Below are 19536 nucleotides of genomic sequence, written 5' to 3'. Positions count from 1 at the left end.
TACCACTTTCAAGGCCCAGAAAGGTAGTAAAAACATCATTAAAGTAATCCATGTGAGACTCTAGTGGTTTAACCTTTATTTTATGAAGCGACACGTGTGCTCTGTTTGCACACAAAAATCATAATTTACCACTTTAATTACAAAACATTAATCTCCAATGCGCTTTCACAAGAGCACCACGACACGTTTGTTGTGTTAATGTGAGACTATACATTGTTGTGTGAACACGTGTTGGGGATAAATATTGTGTAAATAAAGTGGTAAATAGTTTTTTTTGTACAAACAAAGCACTCACATTGCTTCATAAAATAGGGGTTAAACCACTAGAGTCACATGACAGAATAAATTACAGAATTTTAATTTTTGGATAAACTAACCCTCGAATATTAATTAATAAAAATACAATTGGTCATTGTTTGTTCATGTTGTGCATTAACTAATGTTAACAGATGCAAGTTTTTTTTTTTAAAAATGTATTAAGTGTTGAAATTAACATATAGTTAAAAAGATTATTAAATGCTGTAGAAGTATTGTTCAGTGTTATTTTGTTAACAAATGAAACCTTATTGTAAGATGTTACCAACAATTTTATTTAAAGGTGCCGTAGAACATGTTTTCAAAAGATGTAATATAAGTCTAAGGTGTCCCCTGAATGTGTCTGTGAAGTTTCAGCTCAAAATACCCCATAGATTTTTTTAACTGCCTATTTTGGGGCATCATTAAATATGCGCCGATTCAGGCTGCGGCCCCTTTAAATTCTCGTGCTCCCTGCCCCCGGAGCTCGCGCTTGCCTAAACAAACAAACAGCATAAACAAAGTTCACACAGATAATATAACCCTCAAAATGGATCGTTACAAAGTGTTCGTCATGCAGCATGTCTAATCGCGTAAGTACAGGATTTATTTGGATGTTTACATTTGATTCTGAATGAGTTTGAGGTTTTGCTCCATGGCTAAAGCTAACATTACATGGAGAGATTTGGAGAGATTTATAAAGAATGAAGTTGTGTTTATGAATTATACAGACTGCAAGTGTTTAAAAATAACAACAGTCTTGTCTCCGTGAATACAGTAAGAAACGATGGTAACTTTAACCACATTTAACAGTACATTAGCAACATGCTAACGAAACATTTAGAAAGACAATTTACAAATATCACTAAAAATATCATGATATCATGGATCATGTCAGTTATTATTGCTCCATCTGCCATTTTTCACTATTGTTCTTGCTTGATTACCTAGTCTGATGATTCAGCTGTGCACAGATCCAGACGTTAATACTGGCTGACCTTGTGTAATGCCTTGAACATGAGCTGGCATATGCAAATATTGGGGGCGTACATATTAATGATCCCGACTGTTACGTAGCAGTCGGTGTTATGTTGAGATTCACCTGTTTTTCGGAGGTCTTTTAAACAAATGCGATTTATATAAGAAGGAGGAAACAATGGAGTTTGAGACTCACTGTATGTCATTTCCATGTACTGAACTCTTGTTATTCAACTATGCCAAGGTAAATTCAATTTTTAATTCTAGGGCACCTTTAACACTTCCACAAACATATTAAGCAGTTAAAGTGTAAATGTGTATTAATTTGTTTTCCATTTCTCTTCAGTTGGTCCGTAAAAATGATATAAAGAGAAAATGACAAGCGAACCACTTACTGTACAATTGTATTTGTTTTCCCAGAAACCCATTTAATTTGGAGACAATGAGCTGACGGCATGCCATTTACTTTGTGGATCTCCTTTTGTATATTTATTCTAATTGAGAAACAGGTGTTTCTTAACCCTCGGCTGCAAATGAGACCTCCCAGGAACTGAGCTGGTGGGTGCCTAAAAAGCTTTCAGCTCTACTGGCCCTCATCAGCATTGTTGCAGTGTTTGAGCTAATGACAAGGTAACCTCGGCATAATGCGCCACCTAAATGACTGATTTCTCATACATTTAGTATTTATGAGGACTTATGAGTGCACACAAGATGCTAAACCTGGAGAATAGCATAAGTGGTAATCAACTTTGCCTGGGCAAGCAGAAATTACTGGAGAGTAAACATACTCCCTCAGATACATGGCTTAGATGGCAGGATTTCTAATTTGAGATTGGTGCGGCCCCGACATTCTTCCGAGCAGATTCAATTACTCTTATCAGAATTTTCTGTAGTGTAAATTGTGTTAAGACAATCTGTAAAACCATCAAGATAATCGTGACTTTACCTAGGCGTGTCGGAAGTATGGTCAAAAGTACTGACTTCGGTACCAATTTGGTACTGAAATGTAAAAAATGTGATGATACCAGCATTTCCTGCTAGCATTTTGAGCTTGGTTGAGTGGATTCTTAGACACCTCTGATGCCATTGTATTCACACGCTCAATAGATATGACTGTGATTGGCTACAATGATCAACGCTTCAAAAACATGTTGTAAATAGACATCTTTGACGCTCTTCACAGAGTGCTTACAGATACACAAGGGAGCGTTTTAAAATTTCAGTACCGACTTGGCATTTGACAACACCTGTTGGAAGGGGAGAATTGGGCCCAAAATCGGCCTTATTATCTTGTAGTGTGCTGGTGCATTAAAGCATTTGTATAGTTGTTAATGATTGCTAAGCAATGTCGCAACTTGACGGATCAATGTAGAATTCGACTGATGTGAATAATGTAATTATATAATGAATTCATATAATTAATTGTATTATTGTATTACGTTTAGGGGTGTCAAAAATAACAAATTTCTGCAATTATTATTCAATGCGTTTTAACATTTTCCTGAAGTAGCTGTGCTAATGTCTCCCCACATCCTTTGGCTAGCGTTACAGTATATGATCACGCTATCTGCAATGAATTACAGAAAATATAAGCAATTAATTAGTTTAAATCGATATGTGTACATATTTTATGATGGCTTTGAATGTGGCTTACCCAGTCAGAATTAGAACTGTCCGTTTTAGCTTTCAAGTTCTAAATAAAAGGAGAAAACAATCAAATGACATGACGTTCATTGCATTTTTAAACTATTTATTTATCTGGATCAACTAAATGTAGGCAATAGCCAATGGTTTTTAAAATATATACAGTTTTTGCTGAATTTTGAGTTAAGAAGTGTAGTATGTGATGAAGTTATGGGAAGCACCGTGCTGGCAGGAGAGGTCTTAGCACAGGGGTGGCTGATGGTTTATAGCTGCCAAAGCCATATATGACATATAACCAAAGAGATCAACACAGCTGGCAGCCTAACAGCCTGTGTAATGTAGAAAACTCTCTTTTTAAGTTTTACTTTTGGAAGGATCGATATGTACTTATTGGATACATTTTTGGAAGTATATGACCCAACTAACCAAGCACAGGCCAAAAGATGGTGCAATAGAAGCTCTGTGCAGATAGAAGGAAAAGTGGAAAGAAAGTAATTCACAAACCTAATCTTTTTTTCTTTTCTTTTTTATTTGAGACCAGTGGAAGGGAATGCTGGAGTTCACTAGTCAATGTCCTTTTTATTGCCCTGCTTGGAGACTTGTTGCATCACAGTGATTTTAAATGATTTAAAGTCTTTTTTCTAGTTTCATTGTCCATTCTTTCTGCCGTAGACTGATGTCTTCCAATTTTTTGTCAGTGCACAAGCAAGTTAATAGGAATGGTGGGAATGATTCTTAGAGAGCACAATACCAGCAAGATCCATTATATATAATTCAATGTATTTTACATCAAAATACATAATAAAGAATATGTTATCCACAAACTATAATTTGTGTGATGCAAAATTTTTTATATTTAATTTATATTTCATATTTATATTTCATTCTGTAGTCCTCCGTATGTATGTGTGTCTGTATGAATGTGGGTCATTGACACATAAGGTTTTTAAAAGTGTAAAAACATAATGGAGATATAATTAATTTTGAAGTTTTATTCAGTGTTAACAATGAGATTATGTGGTTTTTGTACAAACCCGATTCCAAAAACGCTGGGACACTGTACAAATTGTGAATAAAAAAGGAATGCAATAATTTACAAATCTCATAAACTTATATTTTATTCACAATAGAATATAGATAACATATCAAATGTTGAAAGTGAGACATTTTGAAATGTCATGCCAAATAATGGCTCATTTTGGATTTCATGAGAGCTACACATTCCAAAAAAGTTGGGACAGGTAGCAATAAGAGGCCGGAAAAGTTAAATGTACATATAAGGAACAGCTGGAGGACCAATTTGCAACTTATTAGGTCAATTGGCAACATGATTGGGTATAAAAAGAGCCTCTCAGAGTGGCAGTGTCTCTCAGAAGTCAAGATGGGCAGAGGATCACCAATTCCCCCAATGCTGCGGCGAAAAATAGTGGATCAATATCAGAAAGGAGTTTCTCAGAGAAAAATTGCAAAGAGTTTGAAGTTATCATCATGTACAGTGCATAATATCATCCAAAGATTCAGAGAATCTGGAACAATCTCTGTGCATAAGGGTCAAGGCCAGAAAACCATACTGGATGCCCGTGATCTTCGGGCCCTTAGATGGCACTGCATCACATACAGGAATGCTACTGTAATGGAAATCACAACATGGGCTCAGTTCAGAAGCCTGCATCTCTGATGGTATGGGGTTGCATGAGTGCGTGTGGCATGGGCAGCTTACACGTCTGGAAAGGCACCATCAATGCTGAAAGGTATATCCAAGTTCTAGAACAACATATGCTCCCATCCAGATGTCGTCTCTTTCAGGGAAGACCTTGCATTTTCCAACATGACAATGCCAGACCACATACTGCATCAATTACAACATCATGGCTGCGTAGAAGAAGGATCCGGGTACTGAAATGGCCAGCCTGCAGTCCAGATCTTTCACCCATAGAAAACATTTGGCGCATCATAAAGAGGAAGATGTGACAAAGAAGACCTAAGACAGTTGAGCAACTAGAAGCCTGTATTAGATAAGAATGGGACAACATTCCTATTCCTAAACTTGAGCAACTTGTCTTCTCAGTCCCCAGACGTTTGCAGACTGTTATAAAAAGAAGAGGGGATGGGTTTGTAATCAATTAACACTGTTTTTGTAATTTTTTTTTTTTTACAACATGGACAAAATTTGTCTCCAAAAAAAGTCATTTGGTTTAACCAAAATTTCGGTTTTACCGAATGACACTTTTGGTTATACCGAATGATGATATTTTCAAACAATGTTAACATGTTGATATCTAGCTAGATAACTAGTTAGCTTGCTAGCAAAAGGACAGTAAAACCTTTTATATTTAGTACAAGTTTTTAAAATATTACAACATTTTCAATGTTTCTTAGCGGTTGTACCGAATAACCTGTTGTTTCGGGACATACGTATGAGCAAGTGAAAACATGATTTTTTCAAATAGTTAATAGATAGATTACTTTGTTTCATGACCATGTGGTCCTTTGCAGCTGTCTGAATGATGTCACATCCTGTCACATGATATTGACCACATGACTTGATCCAAAATGGTCCCATTATATTGGTTACTCCGAATGACATCAGTGAAATTAATTTTTCCAGACATTCTTTCTCATAACGAAGCAACGACTTCTACACATAATTTTATACCATTTTGCACATGATATTATAAAATCATGCCAGAATAAAAAATATATACATTTATTAAATTTTAAGATATTTTAATCTCTAATGAAATGGCTGTATTGGCCTATGGACAGTTAAACTGAATGACCTTTTGACACTTCAAAAGCAAAATATAATTAAAACCTTTTGAATTCAATAAAAGAGATCTAGTTGTACTACCGTAGATACTTTGGATGCCATATCTTTGTTTTTTTATTATTATTAAGACCTTTAGACAAAAATAATGACCCGTCACGTCATTGGCCCATGTATATAGCTTCATTTATTTGTACAAGAATACAATAAAATCAGTAATATTGTGAAATACTAAAATTTAAAGTAACAGTTTTTTTTTTTTATTTTAAATTGTAATTAATTACTGTGATGGCAAAGCTGGATTTTCAGCTGACATTACTCTAGTCTTCAGTGTCACGTGATCCTTCATAATCATTCTGACATGCCGATTTGGTGCTCAAGAAACACTTCTTAACACTGCTTAAAATGATTCTTATCTATTTTTTAGTTTTAGATTCACAAGTGTGTTATGTCATCACACCTAAAACTTATATAATATACTCCTGCAACCGTGTTCGACAATAAGGTGTTGATGATGATTTTTATAGTATTAGCCTGGAGCAACAGCTCAGTGTTACTACCCCGTGTGCTTGAAGCTGATTATGTTCTGTTGTTCATCTTACTGTCAGATGAACAGCCCAGGAGGTACGTCAGAAACTGCTGTTGACATCTTACAATCTGCTCCCATCCAAGCACCAGGCTCAGTGCAATTCTCTCGCTGACAGATCTTGATGCCCCCATCTGACATCACTGTCATTTGATGAGGTGTTAAATGAAGAAGTGGAGCTCATTAAGAGAGATCGTGTTTGCTCTTTGGCTATACCTGCTCCCTTGTCTCACAGGGGACCTGTCTTGCCTGTAAGGTGTTGAACAGACCTGTGCAGTCTTTCGCAATTTTCCGACGGCATTAACGACTTCTTCATTAGTTGGGTCTGTTTCCATGGAAATAGCCTGCTGGGCGCGTGTTATCCTGGCTGATCAGGGTGCTATTGACAGAAGCGCTGCATGTGCATTCATTAGTCTAATCAAGGGAAGTTCCTTAAGCCAAGTGCACACGGCCCATGGATAATTGACTGTCCACTCAGACTGTCCACAACTCCTGTGAAACTAGCGAAATGTCCCAGATGGGAATTTTATTTTCTCACGCTCTAAAATAGCTAGACAGCCATAATGTGCAATGGGCCATTTTGTAAGTATCCCAGAGGGAAGGAGTCTTGAGTGCTTTCTTTGGCTTGATCTTTCCTCCTACCATTTTGGTAAGCACGCCACATTCAGAAGTGCTGCCAGCTCGACCCACTCTCCAAGGCCAGTTTAGAAGTGCCACCAGCTGTTTTGAGCCTTAATTTGTTAGTGTGGGTGGTGCTTGTGCACGGGCATTTCTGTGTAGATCCTTAACGCCTTCGCTATTTGGCATTGGGACTAATTAGCTAACAGCTGTTGAATCACTGTTGGGATGCAAGTTGTTAACAACTGCTTTTTGAACCTTACATGTGCTTGCTTGTGTAAATTTGCTTTTTATGTGTTGATTTTTTTTTTTCCTCCAATGCTCGTCTCTTGGGTTTAATGCAGCTGGTTCAGACTGACCTCTTTACCATCACAGCAGCACTTCAACATAAGAAGAAACCAGCTGAGTAAAGCACACATGCCCAACTACAAATTTCAGATCCCAAACCAGAAGTGTGTACATGACCTCCTCTTCATGTTGCTCTAGCATTCTGGAAAATTCTGGAATCTTTTTAAATCAGAATGATAATGGAATTGTAGGAAGTGTGTATTTTATTGCTTTCTCTTCAATCTGGTACTGTACAGTTAGAAATAATAGTACCCATCCTTCGTCTTTATTACTTCACTGAATAATGCAAATAGGCATCATTGATGTCATGTCAAATCCTGAGCAGTGAGCACATTTAAACATCCATAAACATTTTTCAGTAATCCATTTTGCCCAGTTTAATTTCCATAAATTTCCAAAATCTTTTTTGGACTGGGGAGAATGTTTGAATTTTGAATGTTAAAGGTGCCCTAGAACTTTTTTTTAAAAGATGTAATATAAATCTAAGGTGTCCCCTGAATGTGTCTGTGAAGTTTCAGCTCAAAATACCCAATAGATTTTTTTAAATTAATTTTTTCAACTGCCTATTTTGGGGCATAATTAGAAATGAGCCGATTCAGGGAGTGTGGCCCTTTAAATCTGGTGCTCCACGCCCCAAGAGCTCACGCTTGCCTTAAACAACATAAAAAAAGTTCACACAGCTAATATAACCCTCAAAATGGATCTTTACAAAGTGTCTGTCATGCAGCATACCCAATCATGTAAGTATATATTTGGATGTTTACATTTGATTCTGAATGAGTTTTGATAGTGCTCTGTGGCTAATGGGCTAATGCTACACTGTTGGAGAGATTTATAAAGAATGAAGTTGTGTTTATGAATTATACAGACTGCAAGTGTTTAATAATGAAAATAACAACGGCTCTTGTCTCCGTGAATACAGTAAGAAACGATGGTAACTTTAACCACATTTAACAGTACATTAGCAACATGCTAACGAAACATTTAGAAAGACAATTTACAAATATCACTAAAAATATCATGTTATCATGAATCATGTCAGTTATTATTGCTCCATCTGCCATTTTATGCTATTGTCCTTACTTGCTTACGTAGTGTCGTGGAAATTCTCAATACAAATCTGACTTCACCACTGACAATTTAAACAACTCCTAGTTGTTAATAAAATTCTACAGTATCTCGTGGTAATTCCCTGAATTCCTGAATACTTACAATACAATCCAATACTTCCCTGAAGTATGGTGACGGCGTCCCGTCAAGAAGCTACTATCACTACCTCAATCACACTTGGCTGTTACATTTGTTGTCTTTTGAGCATAGAATCTTTAGTACTTCTATTCCTCACTACCTCAATCACACTTGGCTGTTACTTTTGTTGTCTTTTGAGCGTAGGATCTTCTATTTAGCTGCACAGCATATACCTGACACGACTTCCAAGTTGCTCTTTGTAGAAATGAAGTTTTATTTACGGCTGGGAGATCACTGGTCACAACAACCAAGTGAGTCTCAATGAATAGAAAGATACATACACATTTAAGTCTTACAGTTGAGTAAAAATCAATGTCTTCTTCACTGTGATTTGTTCTGGTGATTGGTTTGTAATGATCTAAGCTAATCATGTGACTGGTCTTTGACCTGAGCATCCTTAGTCTGCATTTTCTGTACATTTCATGTTGACATAAAATATTTCCATCACAGTAGTCTGTTGATTCAGCTCTGCACAGATCCATCCTGCCCTTGTCTAATGCCTTTCATAATGTTGGGAACATGGGCTGGCATATGCAAATATTGGGGGCGTACACCCCGACTGTTATGTAACAGTCGGTGTTATGTTGAGATTCGCCTGTTCTTCGGAGGTCTTTTAAACAAATGAGATTTATATAAGAAGGAGGAAACAATGGAGTTTGAGACTCACTGTATGTCATTTCTTGTTATTTAACTATGCCGAGGTAAATTCAATTTTTGAATCTAGGGCACCTTTAATAGATGTTGTGATTGCCCAGACCAATAAATATAAAATATTTTTGAGATTTGAATTTTGTTTTAAACATTTTTTTTTTTTGGTGAATTCCAAATAAATATTGTAAATAATATTAATAAGTTAAAATATCAATAAGTTAATTCTTAAAAAAATGTACATTTAGTTTTTTAGTAATATTAATCCAATATATTTAATCCTTATTAAGATAATATCATCTTTGTCTCATTAAATAATTATTTATTATTTATTTGCCCTAAAGACATCTATGTCTGCCATAATAAAACCCACATTGGTTCACAACTAATCTACAATACATAGTATATAAAATGTTTATTTAAAAAAAAAAAAAAAAAAAACATTAAGAACTCACCGAGGATTATTATTTATGATATTACTCCATTACATTACCTATTCTGAATGTCCATATTTGTGATCAGCAAGACTAATAAATCTGTAAATATTTTTGAGAGTGTATTCTGAGTGTATTTTCCTGATAATTTATTCACCCCCATGTCATCCAAGATGTTCATGTCTTTCTTTCTTCAGTCGAAAAGAAATTAAGGTTTTTGATGAAAACATTCCAGGATTATTCTCCTTATAGTGGACTTCAATGGTCTCCAAACGGTTGAAGGTCAAAATTACAGTTTCAGTGCAGCTTCAAAGGGCTTTAAACGATACCAGACAAGGAATAAGGGTCTTATCTAGCGAAACGATCAGTCATTTTCTGAAAAAAAATGTAAATGTATATGCTTTATATAAACAAATGATCGCCTTGCACGTTCTTCTGCCAAAACTGCACTTCTGTATTCTTCAAAAAGCTTACGCTGTATGTCCTACGCCTTCCCTATTCTACTTATGGAACGAATGCAGTGCCAGTTCTGTTTTTTCCGTAAGTAGAATAGGGAAGGCGTAGGACATATAACTTAAGCTTTTTGAAGAATACAGAAGTGCAGTTTTGGCAGAAGAACGTGCAAGGCGATCATTTGTTTATATAAAGCATATACATTTGTATTTTTTTCGAAAATGACTGATCATTTCGCTAGATAAGACCCTTATTCCTCATCTGGTATCATTTAAAGGCCTTTGTAGGTGCACTGAAACTGTAATTTTGACCTTCAACCATTTGGAGACCATTGAAGTCCACTATAAGGAGAATAATCCTGAAATGTTTTCATCAAAAACCTTAATTTCTTTTCGACTGAAGAAAGAAAGACATGAACATCTTGGATGACATGAGGGTGAGTAAATTATCAGGAAAATTTTATTTGAAAGTGAACTAATCCTTTAGATAGAATTATTTATAATATCTGCTCTGTAGACATTAACATCAACATTGAAATGCCCACATTGGTCGACCACTAATCTACATAGCAAATCAAATTCTTTTATTTAAAAACATCAAGGAAAATTAATCAAAGGTTGATTATTTATGATATTACCCCTTATCTTTTCTGTGCATACACATATGAAATATCATAAGGTCAACTAGTAATTTTTCCCATCAAATTTCTGGCCTGTTTTTCCATTTCTCCTGCATGCTAAATAGGCTACAACACTTTTTACACATGAGCCGATACACCCACCCAGCCATACAGTACTTTATTACATAACCTCTAATGAGCAGTCTTGACCCAAGTGCATACAGTATGCAAAGAGGATGTGTGTTTTTCTGTAGCATTTGCATTCTGGATCTTTGCCTTTGCTCTTTCACATGCCCTGCTAACAATTTCACTTCCTAATCCAGCTTGACAAGTCAATAAAAATTTAGATCACTTTGTTGTGATCGCTTTAAATCTAGAGACGGTAAGTGTTGTGAATAGGCCTGTCTCATGCAGACGGTTGATGGTATAGCAAGCCAGTTGCCATATTCATTTACCTAATTAGTTACACGCTGTTCCGAGAGGGATAATTGAGAAGGCATCATGGTAATTTGCAACATAACCAAGCTAATAATTTGTTATTGATTGCCTCATCCAATGGTGAAACTGTAAATTAGCCCCTGGTGCTTCTTGGTGGATTGCATGAATTCACTCTTGTTTTTAAAACACTCCAATAATATTATGTGCCACAAGATTAAGTTTGGCCCTGCATGAAAGATGGTGATGTGCTGCTGGATTCTCTGTGGCTATAAACTCCATATATCATGTCTACACTGAAATCGCATTAACGTCAGAGGTGCACAACTTTTAACAGCATTTGTCCACAATATAAAATTCTGGTGTGCTGATGTCCGTAAAAAGGCTTCTTAACTAGTTTAACCAGAAAGTTTTAGTAGGGGTCAATGTTTTCCTGGTTAGTCTAGTTAGCCCCTGCTGGTAGATGCTGTAACTACAAAGCATCTTTCAGCCATTCAATAGTTGTTATGAAGATTAAGTATCAAATATCAAATATTAATAATATTAATAATAAGATCAAATATTTAAATATTAAATATACATTTAAATCACATTTTATTTCATTTCATTATTTCATTTTATTTTATTTTAAACATGTCAAATACAGTATGCAGATGATCCACTGTGCCTACCCCTAAAGCAGCTGAAAGTGAGATATATTATATTATATTATATTATATTATATTATATTATATTATATTATATTATATTATATTATATTATATTAGTTGTGAAATAAATGGTTAAATTTTAAATTCACTTTTCCTCTCTTCTGAATTTGCGACCATATAAGGAAAATTGGGCTTATTTTTGCTAATGGGTTCCTTAAGGATACTAGATTCCTGCTAAGGGCAATGTGGGTGTTCAATTAAAGCTTTGTTTCCTAGGTCAAGAGGTTTGCTCGCTGAAGTGTGACACATTATGATTTGAGCAGTTAGCATATAATGTGTGCGACGAGATTGACGGGCAGCCGCTTTTTAGAGAGCGCAGTGATTGAGATAACTGCTGTATGTTGTAATATGACTGCACTGGGGCTGCTCTGAATAGAGATGTAGATGTCATGCCTCACCTCTAATAAGATCAGCCGTGATATTAAAACTCCTCCGCATATGAAGGAGACGGAAGTGCCTCGGCACTTAAGGGGTTTTATGCTGATCAAGCTGGGCTACCACTTACTGCCAGAAACTTTTAACAACAACACCCACCACTTCTGCTTCCTACCCCAGTTCCACTCTACCATCTATCACAGTTACTGCATGTGAATTTTTTTTTTTACCTCCATATTTTATTACCGTAATTGTTGTGATCCAAAAGCTGATCTACCTTGCTACTTTTCAAGTGCTAGATTATTTAACCACAAAACATTCAGGGCTGAATGCCACACAAACTGTTTAGGTTGGACTGAAAAGATCAGGGACCTTGTACAATACACTTCAGCCACTCTTTTTAAATGTTATGATTAAATGGAAGGATTTTGCAATGTCACAGGTGCTAATAAACAGCCAGGAACAGCACAACTTTGGACTTACTGATATCATTATATACCATCTGGCATATTAGTTGATTCCTGTGATGAAGGTACCATGTAGAATTCTGGATATGGACTTTTGAGGTTCAGTTTCTATAAATGACATAGTTGTGTTGGGGAAAATTGCAAACATTAGTGATCAGCCAGGCCAATAAATGGTATTAAATCAAACCCATGACCTTGGTGTTTCTAGTGCCATGCTCTAGTGTTTGAGCTACAGAGATGCCTTAACATATCACATTAAACTGAACATCACTTTATAGATTCACTCTACCACTGTAGAGTGTACACTCTAAAAAATGCTGGGTTAAAAACAACCCAAGTTGGGTTGAAAATGGACAAACCCAGCGATTGGGTTGTTTTAACCCAGCGGTTGGGTTAAATGTTTGCTCAACCTGCTGGGTAGTTTTATTTAAACCAACTATTGTTTAAAAATTACTATATGGCTAGTTTAAAATGAACCCAAAATAGTTAGGAAATTAAAAACCAGATGCAATTAGAGGCAACAATAATAGACAAAAGGTGAATGTTTATTAATAAGCTTTAATATTTTATTAATATAAATTTAATAGTTTAATAGTTTATTAATATAAATGTATTAATAAGCAATTTAATAAATGTTTATTGTTTAATAATTATTCATTGAACATTAATAAATGTTCATTTCCAACATACTTTGGGTTAATTTTAATTAAGCAATACAGTAATTTTTAAACAATAGTTGAGTTAAATAAAACTACCCAGCAGTTTGGGCAAACATTTAACCCTACCACTGGGTTAAAACAACCCAATTGCTGGGTTTGTCCATTTTCAACCCAACTTGGGTTGTTTTTAACCCAGCATTTTTTAGAGTGTATGCTTTTATTTCAAAACAAATCAAATTAGTTTTCATTTTCATAATGTGACTCCTTTACCACTTTAAGTTCATACAAATTCAAATGCTTTTCCTTTCCCCTCTCTACCTCACTGTCTTTTTCTAAGTCAACAACTTTGACGAAATCATAAAGAAGTGAAATATTGCTATTCGACTCCCTTGATAATAAAGATGTGTGTGAACTGCTCAAAATGAAAACTTTAAAGAAAGTGCAAGAAATAAACTTAGAGTAGTAGCATATTTATTAGGGATTTTTGTCTCCTCTCTTAACAGGTGCATTCCAGAGGCCCGCCTTGGCAGCTAGAGGAGAGGTCGGCCTCCGTCAACATGACAGTGTTGCCACGGTGCGTGGCTTCCCTGGCTGTGCCTGGCCTTATCCTCTGTTTCATCACTCTTCCATTTCCTGCTATACTATCCCAGAGGCCCCCTCTCCCCACAGAGCCCTCCCCCACCCCAGCACCCCACACAAGGCCAGAGTGTACCCGCCTAGAGCACCCCGTCGTCTCTATTCAAGGTGAGCATTAATGTCTCTTGCAGTACATGCACTCTTGCTCCTGGGATATTGCAGCAATATTTCCGTTTTCTCTTGGTATCTCTTGCAGTACATTTGTCAGCAGTGTTGGGGAAGCAACATTTGAAATTCTAGCTTGCCAAACTAAAAGTTAATCTAAAGTTGTTGAAGGTGTCAATGTTAAAATATTTTCTTCTATCAAACATTAATAGAGACGGCTTTAAGTAAGTCATTGCTTGAAGTGTAAGAAACACGTCTCAGAGCCAATATCAAAACATTCCTTTGTTTGGTTATCCCAACCAGCCCAGTGTAGCAACATTGGCTCAACCAATAGTGTGAGTTTGGGGCGAGGCTTTTTGTTTTTCTGACCAATGATCGGGAGTGTTCAGGAAACCTGTTTGGAAACATTTTACAATTCAAATTAGTGATGCTAACTTAAATGCTTCACCTTTAAACCTCAGTCAGCGTACTATTTTAAAAAGCTTGTTACACTATAAGCTACATGTTCGCCGGTTCCCGCCTCCTTCTTCCCGTATCTACGAAATGTGTTACAGCTTTATTTTAGGGTCTTTTAACTAGTTGCTTATTAGCATGCATATTACTAGAATATTGGATATTTATTAGTACTTATAAAGCACATATTAATGTCTTATTCTGCATGATCATATTCTACATTCTTAATCCTAAACTTAACAACTACCTTACTAACTATTACTAAGCAGTAAATTACGAGTTTAAGTCATAGTTAAAAGTTAACATGTGTTCCCTATGCTAAAGTGTTACCGAACTACTATATACAGATTTATAATTAATGTGAGAAATGCATAATGTATAATTAATTACTAAATTACTAACTAAAGTGAAGATCATGGTAACCGACTACTTATTATGAGAATTTACTTGTTATTTATAACTTACTAATTTGTTAATCAGCATTCTAAAGTGTTACCAAGGCTGCAGTTTCTTTTGAACCTTTTCAGATGGTATATTATTTATGTGGCATAAAAACAATCAGTTTTTAAATAAATGAACTCAATTAGGCTATCAGCATTAAATTTTCACAAAACAATAACAATAACAACAAAACTATGTGACTGCATAATACAGCATCTAGTTATTTAATCATTAAAACAGAAGACTCAGAATGCTGTGCATGGATGAATTGCATGAATTGGTGATGTTGAATTCACCAAGTTGACTACATTAATCGTATTTTACCAATGCCACATACTGAAAGACGGTGCAAGAACTGGACAAATTACTGGTTGCTGGAAAAGCTATACTCTTTGAAAATAGCTACTGTCATACTACAGAAAAATATAGTTGGTTGCATTGTTGGCTAACCCATGCTCGAAGGGCACATAAGGTAGATTGCATATAATTTTAGCACATGTGCATACCTTAGTCAGATTTAATTACAGATAATCGCAGCAATTTTTAGTCTTTTGTTGGAAGATGTGGCCAGGCATGTTCACCATCATTATAAACAATTTTCTGACAAAGTCCACTCCTGGAATTCAAAGTGTTAGGGAATGTAGTGCCCAGCCTAGTGAGTCTGGTTGTTTTTCTACTATCCCTGTATTTTAGGCAGGCTCAGACTGTAGATATACATTTTTTTTTGTTCTGTTTATCTTATTCTTTGGGTTTTCCACTCATTTCAGACAGTGATAGAGCATGATGAAGATTGCAAGAGATAAACATCTTTCATTTCGTCAAGATTTCTATCCTCCTGTGTCCTAGCACACAAAGAAAACAGACTGTGCATCCATACCTCAATATCACTTCGAAAATCTTTTCCATACCCATGGAACAAAGGTGTTTTCTACTCCAAGAATTTATTTTATTTAAACAACAGAGTATGTTTGTAGTGAATATGATCTGTTGACGGTTGTCTTGGCCATGGGGTCGGAGCAGCGTGTTTTTTGACTCACTGAGAGACATGTCAAAGATTGCAGACTAATGCCTCTTGGGAAACAAAAGGAATTGATGACCAGGGGGCTCTATTTAATATATGAAACCTGCTTGGACATTAGGGCAGCCATGGCTCATATAGACATCGCCTACGGCCAGTTCCATTTATTGCTTCAGAAAAAAACTCAGGCTGCATTTTGATTTGTCATTTTATGCTTTGCTATTAAAGCAACAAGATTGTTTTTTTTCTTTTCATAGTGTTAAAATAGGACTGGATTTACAAATGCCCTTGTTCACTGAGTTAGAAAACACTACAGTTTGTAAACAAGCACTAAATCGTAAAGCCAGATAAGCAAGGAAATATAACTCTAGATGAAACTGTCATGAAATTCTAGATGGCGCAGGCTTATAGGTCCTTAACTCACCTGCTTTCAATCACATCATTCTCTGTAGGACAGAGCTGTTTGGATCCTGCTATATCAGTAGCCAATGAGCTTGTGTGCTTAACATTCAAATACTTGGTTAGCATTTGCCTTAGCAGTGCAGCATGTTTTCAGAAACCCTCCGTCTTCCTCAGCTCCACATGTATAGATCAGCGATAACTAACAGCAGCAGCGTAGCAGATCTATTCCGCCAAGACCAATATATCAACAGTGTCATATCCATTACCAATTGCCAATCCCTCCGAGAGTTGTCATGACAGAACTATCTTTTTGTTTTTCTGCCGTTCTCTTTTTTTCTTCTTCTTTTTTATGGTATTCTATTCCCTTCCGTCATTTTAGCTCCCAAAGCAAAGGCACTGTGGAATGCATAGCATTCATGATAAGAGCTGCTGAACAATTAGCTTTGCATTGTAAGCTAGCACACCTCGAAATCCCTCTTTATGTGTTCTCAATGGCATGGTAGTCCCATAGTACACCTTAATGCTTTCTTTTATGCTGAAGCAGTGGTATGGAAGCCCTGGTACAATGGAAGTGTTGGCTGAACTTGAGATTAGGTTCTTTGATGGATGAACGTTTTTTTAATTGACGCCTTCTGGCGGCTGCTCGGTGGAGTCACCTGAGGCGTATTGGGGGCCTCTATCTCTGATCTCTGACAAGGTCTGTAGATTCACTCATGCCTTTGAACTATTCTAAACCATGGAAATGATACTCTAAAGATGATTTAGCATGGTAGAGCATGACCACCATGGTTGGTCCCATCATTGCTAAACCTTTCCGGGGCTTATAGTATGGGTCTAGCAATCTTAAGAAGCAGACTTTACACAGTTTATGTTGTTTTTTATTTTTATTTTAAACGTGTAAAATTCCTTGAACCAAGATACATTTACTTAAAGACTTTTTTTTTTTTTTTAAATTTTAAACAATTTCTTAAACAATTTTTTAAGAAAATTGTTTTTTTTTCTACTTGGTTATGTATATATAAGTAAAACAAGAAAAAAGAAAAAAAAAACCTACCTGTTCAGTAACATTAAATATATTCAAGATACAGTCTTTGAAAACAAGTCTTAATATCTTATGCAGTGTTGCTTCTCAAGTAAATTAATCTTCAGCATTTTTAACTGGAAAGTTAGACAAAGTACTTCACATTGTAGGCTTGTTTTTAATGGCAAATAAAGCTAGAAACTAGGAGAGTATTGTAAGACAATGCTGTGTATTTGAATATTTTAATGGTGTTATATAATAAATTATTTCATTGTTTTCTCCTGAGGTCCACTGATAATGCTAGTAAAGTTGCACCAAAAACCTTTTTTTTTGTGTGTGTGACTCTACCATTAAATTCTTTGTAAACACCCTCTTTGCATGTGAAATAAGAAACAATGTTTATAGTTTGTGGCATGTTTTCTATTGGGTTCAATATAGTTGTTGCTGCCCTGACCTTCAATAACAACCTCTTTGCAAAGGCTGGATTCAATTGTGGCAGGTTCATAAAACAGTTCTCACTGAAATGTGACACACAGACAGTTTCGCTCAGACTGAAATAATAACGTTTTCTTTTTTGTGTTTTAGAATGATATATCCTACTTCCTCCATATTACTTCACCACGACTGGTCGGTCCAAGTTGCCGACCGCCGATTAGGCATCATTGATGTGCAAATGTGGGCAGTCATGTGTCAATGCATTCATCTGACTTCAGAAAGATGTGGAAGTTCGGAAAGAGATGTTTTTGGAGTTTCCTTTCAATAGGTGGTCTTTTTGGCCTGGAAAAGTTTTCAGTTTTGAAACTCTGAGTATGTTTACATTGAACCCTTTATTTCAAGACATCAAAGAATGTTTTTTTTTTTTTTTTATGATATGACTACCACTTTAAGAAACTCAAAGCTGTTGGTGTGTGGTTATAATACCATATTGAAAGCAATCTGATACTTACTCCCTTCAGAGAAAATCCATATTTTTTCCTCACATGTTATACGTGACAATCCCCTCTAAAATCATGCCAAGCATATCTATACACCAGCAGCAGCATGCTGGTACTATAAGAAGTCTCAGATAAGTTTAGATATCTGGGGACGTCATTTGGATGGATTTTTTTTGTTTGGGTGTTTTTTTTTTTTTTTTTTCTTCATGACTAAGCTCGCACAATCACACCTGCATGCCTACTCTATCTACATGGACTTCAACATATCACTGCAAACACATGCATGCTCAGCTGAGAAATTCCATGCTTCTGAAAATCTGGAATCAGCAAACATTCGCTAAACGCATGCAACATTTCAGCAAAAACCTGTGCTGTATTCAATCAGTGTAACCAGCAACAAAATGTGCTGAAATAGTACAGTACCGAGTTTTTAAATTATATTATGTCATGTCAATTATTAATTATATATAATTATATAATTAATAATTGGCTTTATTTTCAGCACTGTCTATTTACTATTTTTTATAAGTTTGACATAAAACACTAAAAACTAATTGCAATCATTTTTAATTCTACAAGTAAATTCAGGCATCATATTGTGTACAGTATGAAACATAGATATTAATTTTAAGGCTTGCTAAAGACATTTAACAGTGTCATTAAAGGATTAGTTCACTTTCAAATGAAAATTAGCCCAAGCTTTACTCACCCTCAAGCCATCCTAGATGTATATGACTTTCTTCTTTCTGATAAACACAATCTGAGATAATTTAATAAATATCCTGACGCATCCAAGCTTTATAATGGCAGTAAACAGGGGTCATGAGTATGAGCTGAATAAAGTGCTTCCATCCACATCCATCTATCATAAACGTGTACTCGTGTACACAACCCTGGGGGGTTAATAAAGGCCTTCTGAAGTGAAACGATGTGTTTATGTAAAAAAAAAAAAAAAAAAAAAAATTCCATATACTGCCAGACTGCCTTCCGTTTTCAAGTTAGGAAGAAAGTGTAAACTGGCGTGGTGTCAGTTACACTTTTTCCATAAGTTTAATAGGGAAGGCATAGGACGTAGCGTAAGCTTCTTGAACTGCAAGAGTTTTCCACTTTCTTTGTACATTGAATATGGAAGGCAGTCTGGTGGAAGCTAGATATTTAGTTCATAACTTGTTAAATATGGATTTTTTTTTTTTACACAAATGCATCACTTCGCTTTAGAAGGCCTTTACTAACCCCACGGAG

At 35.8% G+C, this 19536-nt stretch overlaps 1 protein-coding gene across 5 annotated transcripts in view; it reads left to right on the top strand.

Moving 5' to 3' along the window:
• sema5ba (sema domain, seven thrombospondin repeats (type 1 and type 1-like), transmembrane domain (TM) and short cytoplasmic domain, (semaphorin) 5Ba) overlaps positions 1-19536 on the top strand; it is a 167265-nt gene that overhangs the window by 60221 nt on the left and 87508 nt on the right. For all 5 annotated transcript variants that reach the window (XR_007185294.1, XM_048193535.1, XM_048193537.1 and 2 more), the window contains one exon: positions 13787-14027. Coding sequence is in view for 4 of the 5 variants with exons in the window: in XM_048193537.1 (XP_048049494.1) it covers positions 13787-14027 (241 nt within the window). In the remaining variant the exon portion in view is untranslated. The remainder of the gene's footprint in view (positions 1-13786; positions 14028-19536) is intronic.

Source organism: Megalobrama amblycephala, linkage group LG6 (genome assembly GCF_018812025.1).
Source record: "Megalobrama amblycephala isolate DHTTF-2021 linkage group LG6, ASM1881202v1, whole genome shotgun sequence".
Classification (NCBI taxonomy): domain Eukaryota; kingdom Metazoa; phylum Chordata; class Actinopteri; order Cypriniformes; family Xenocyprididae; genus Megalobrama; species Megalobrama amblycephala.
Note: the sequence above shows the minus strand (reverse complement) of the source record. Positions and strands in the feature narration are given on the sequence as shown.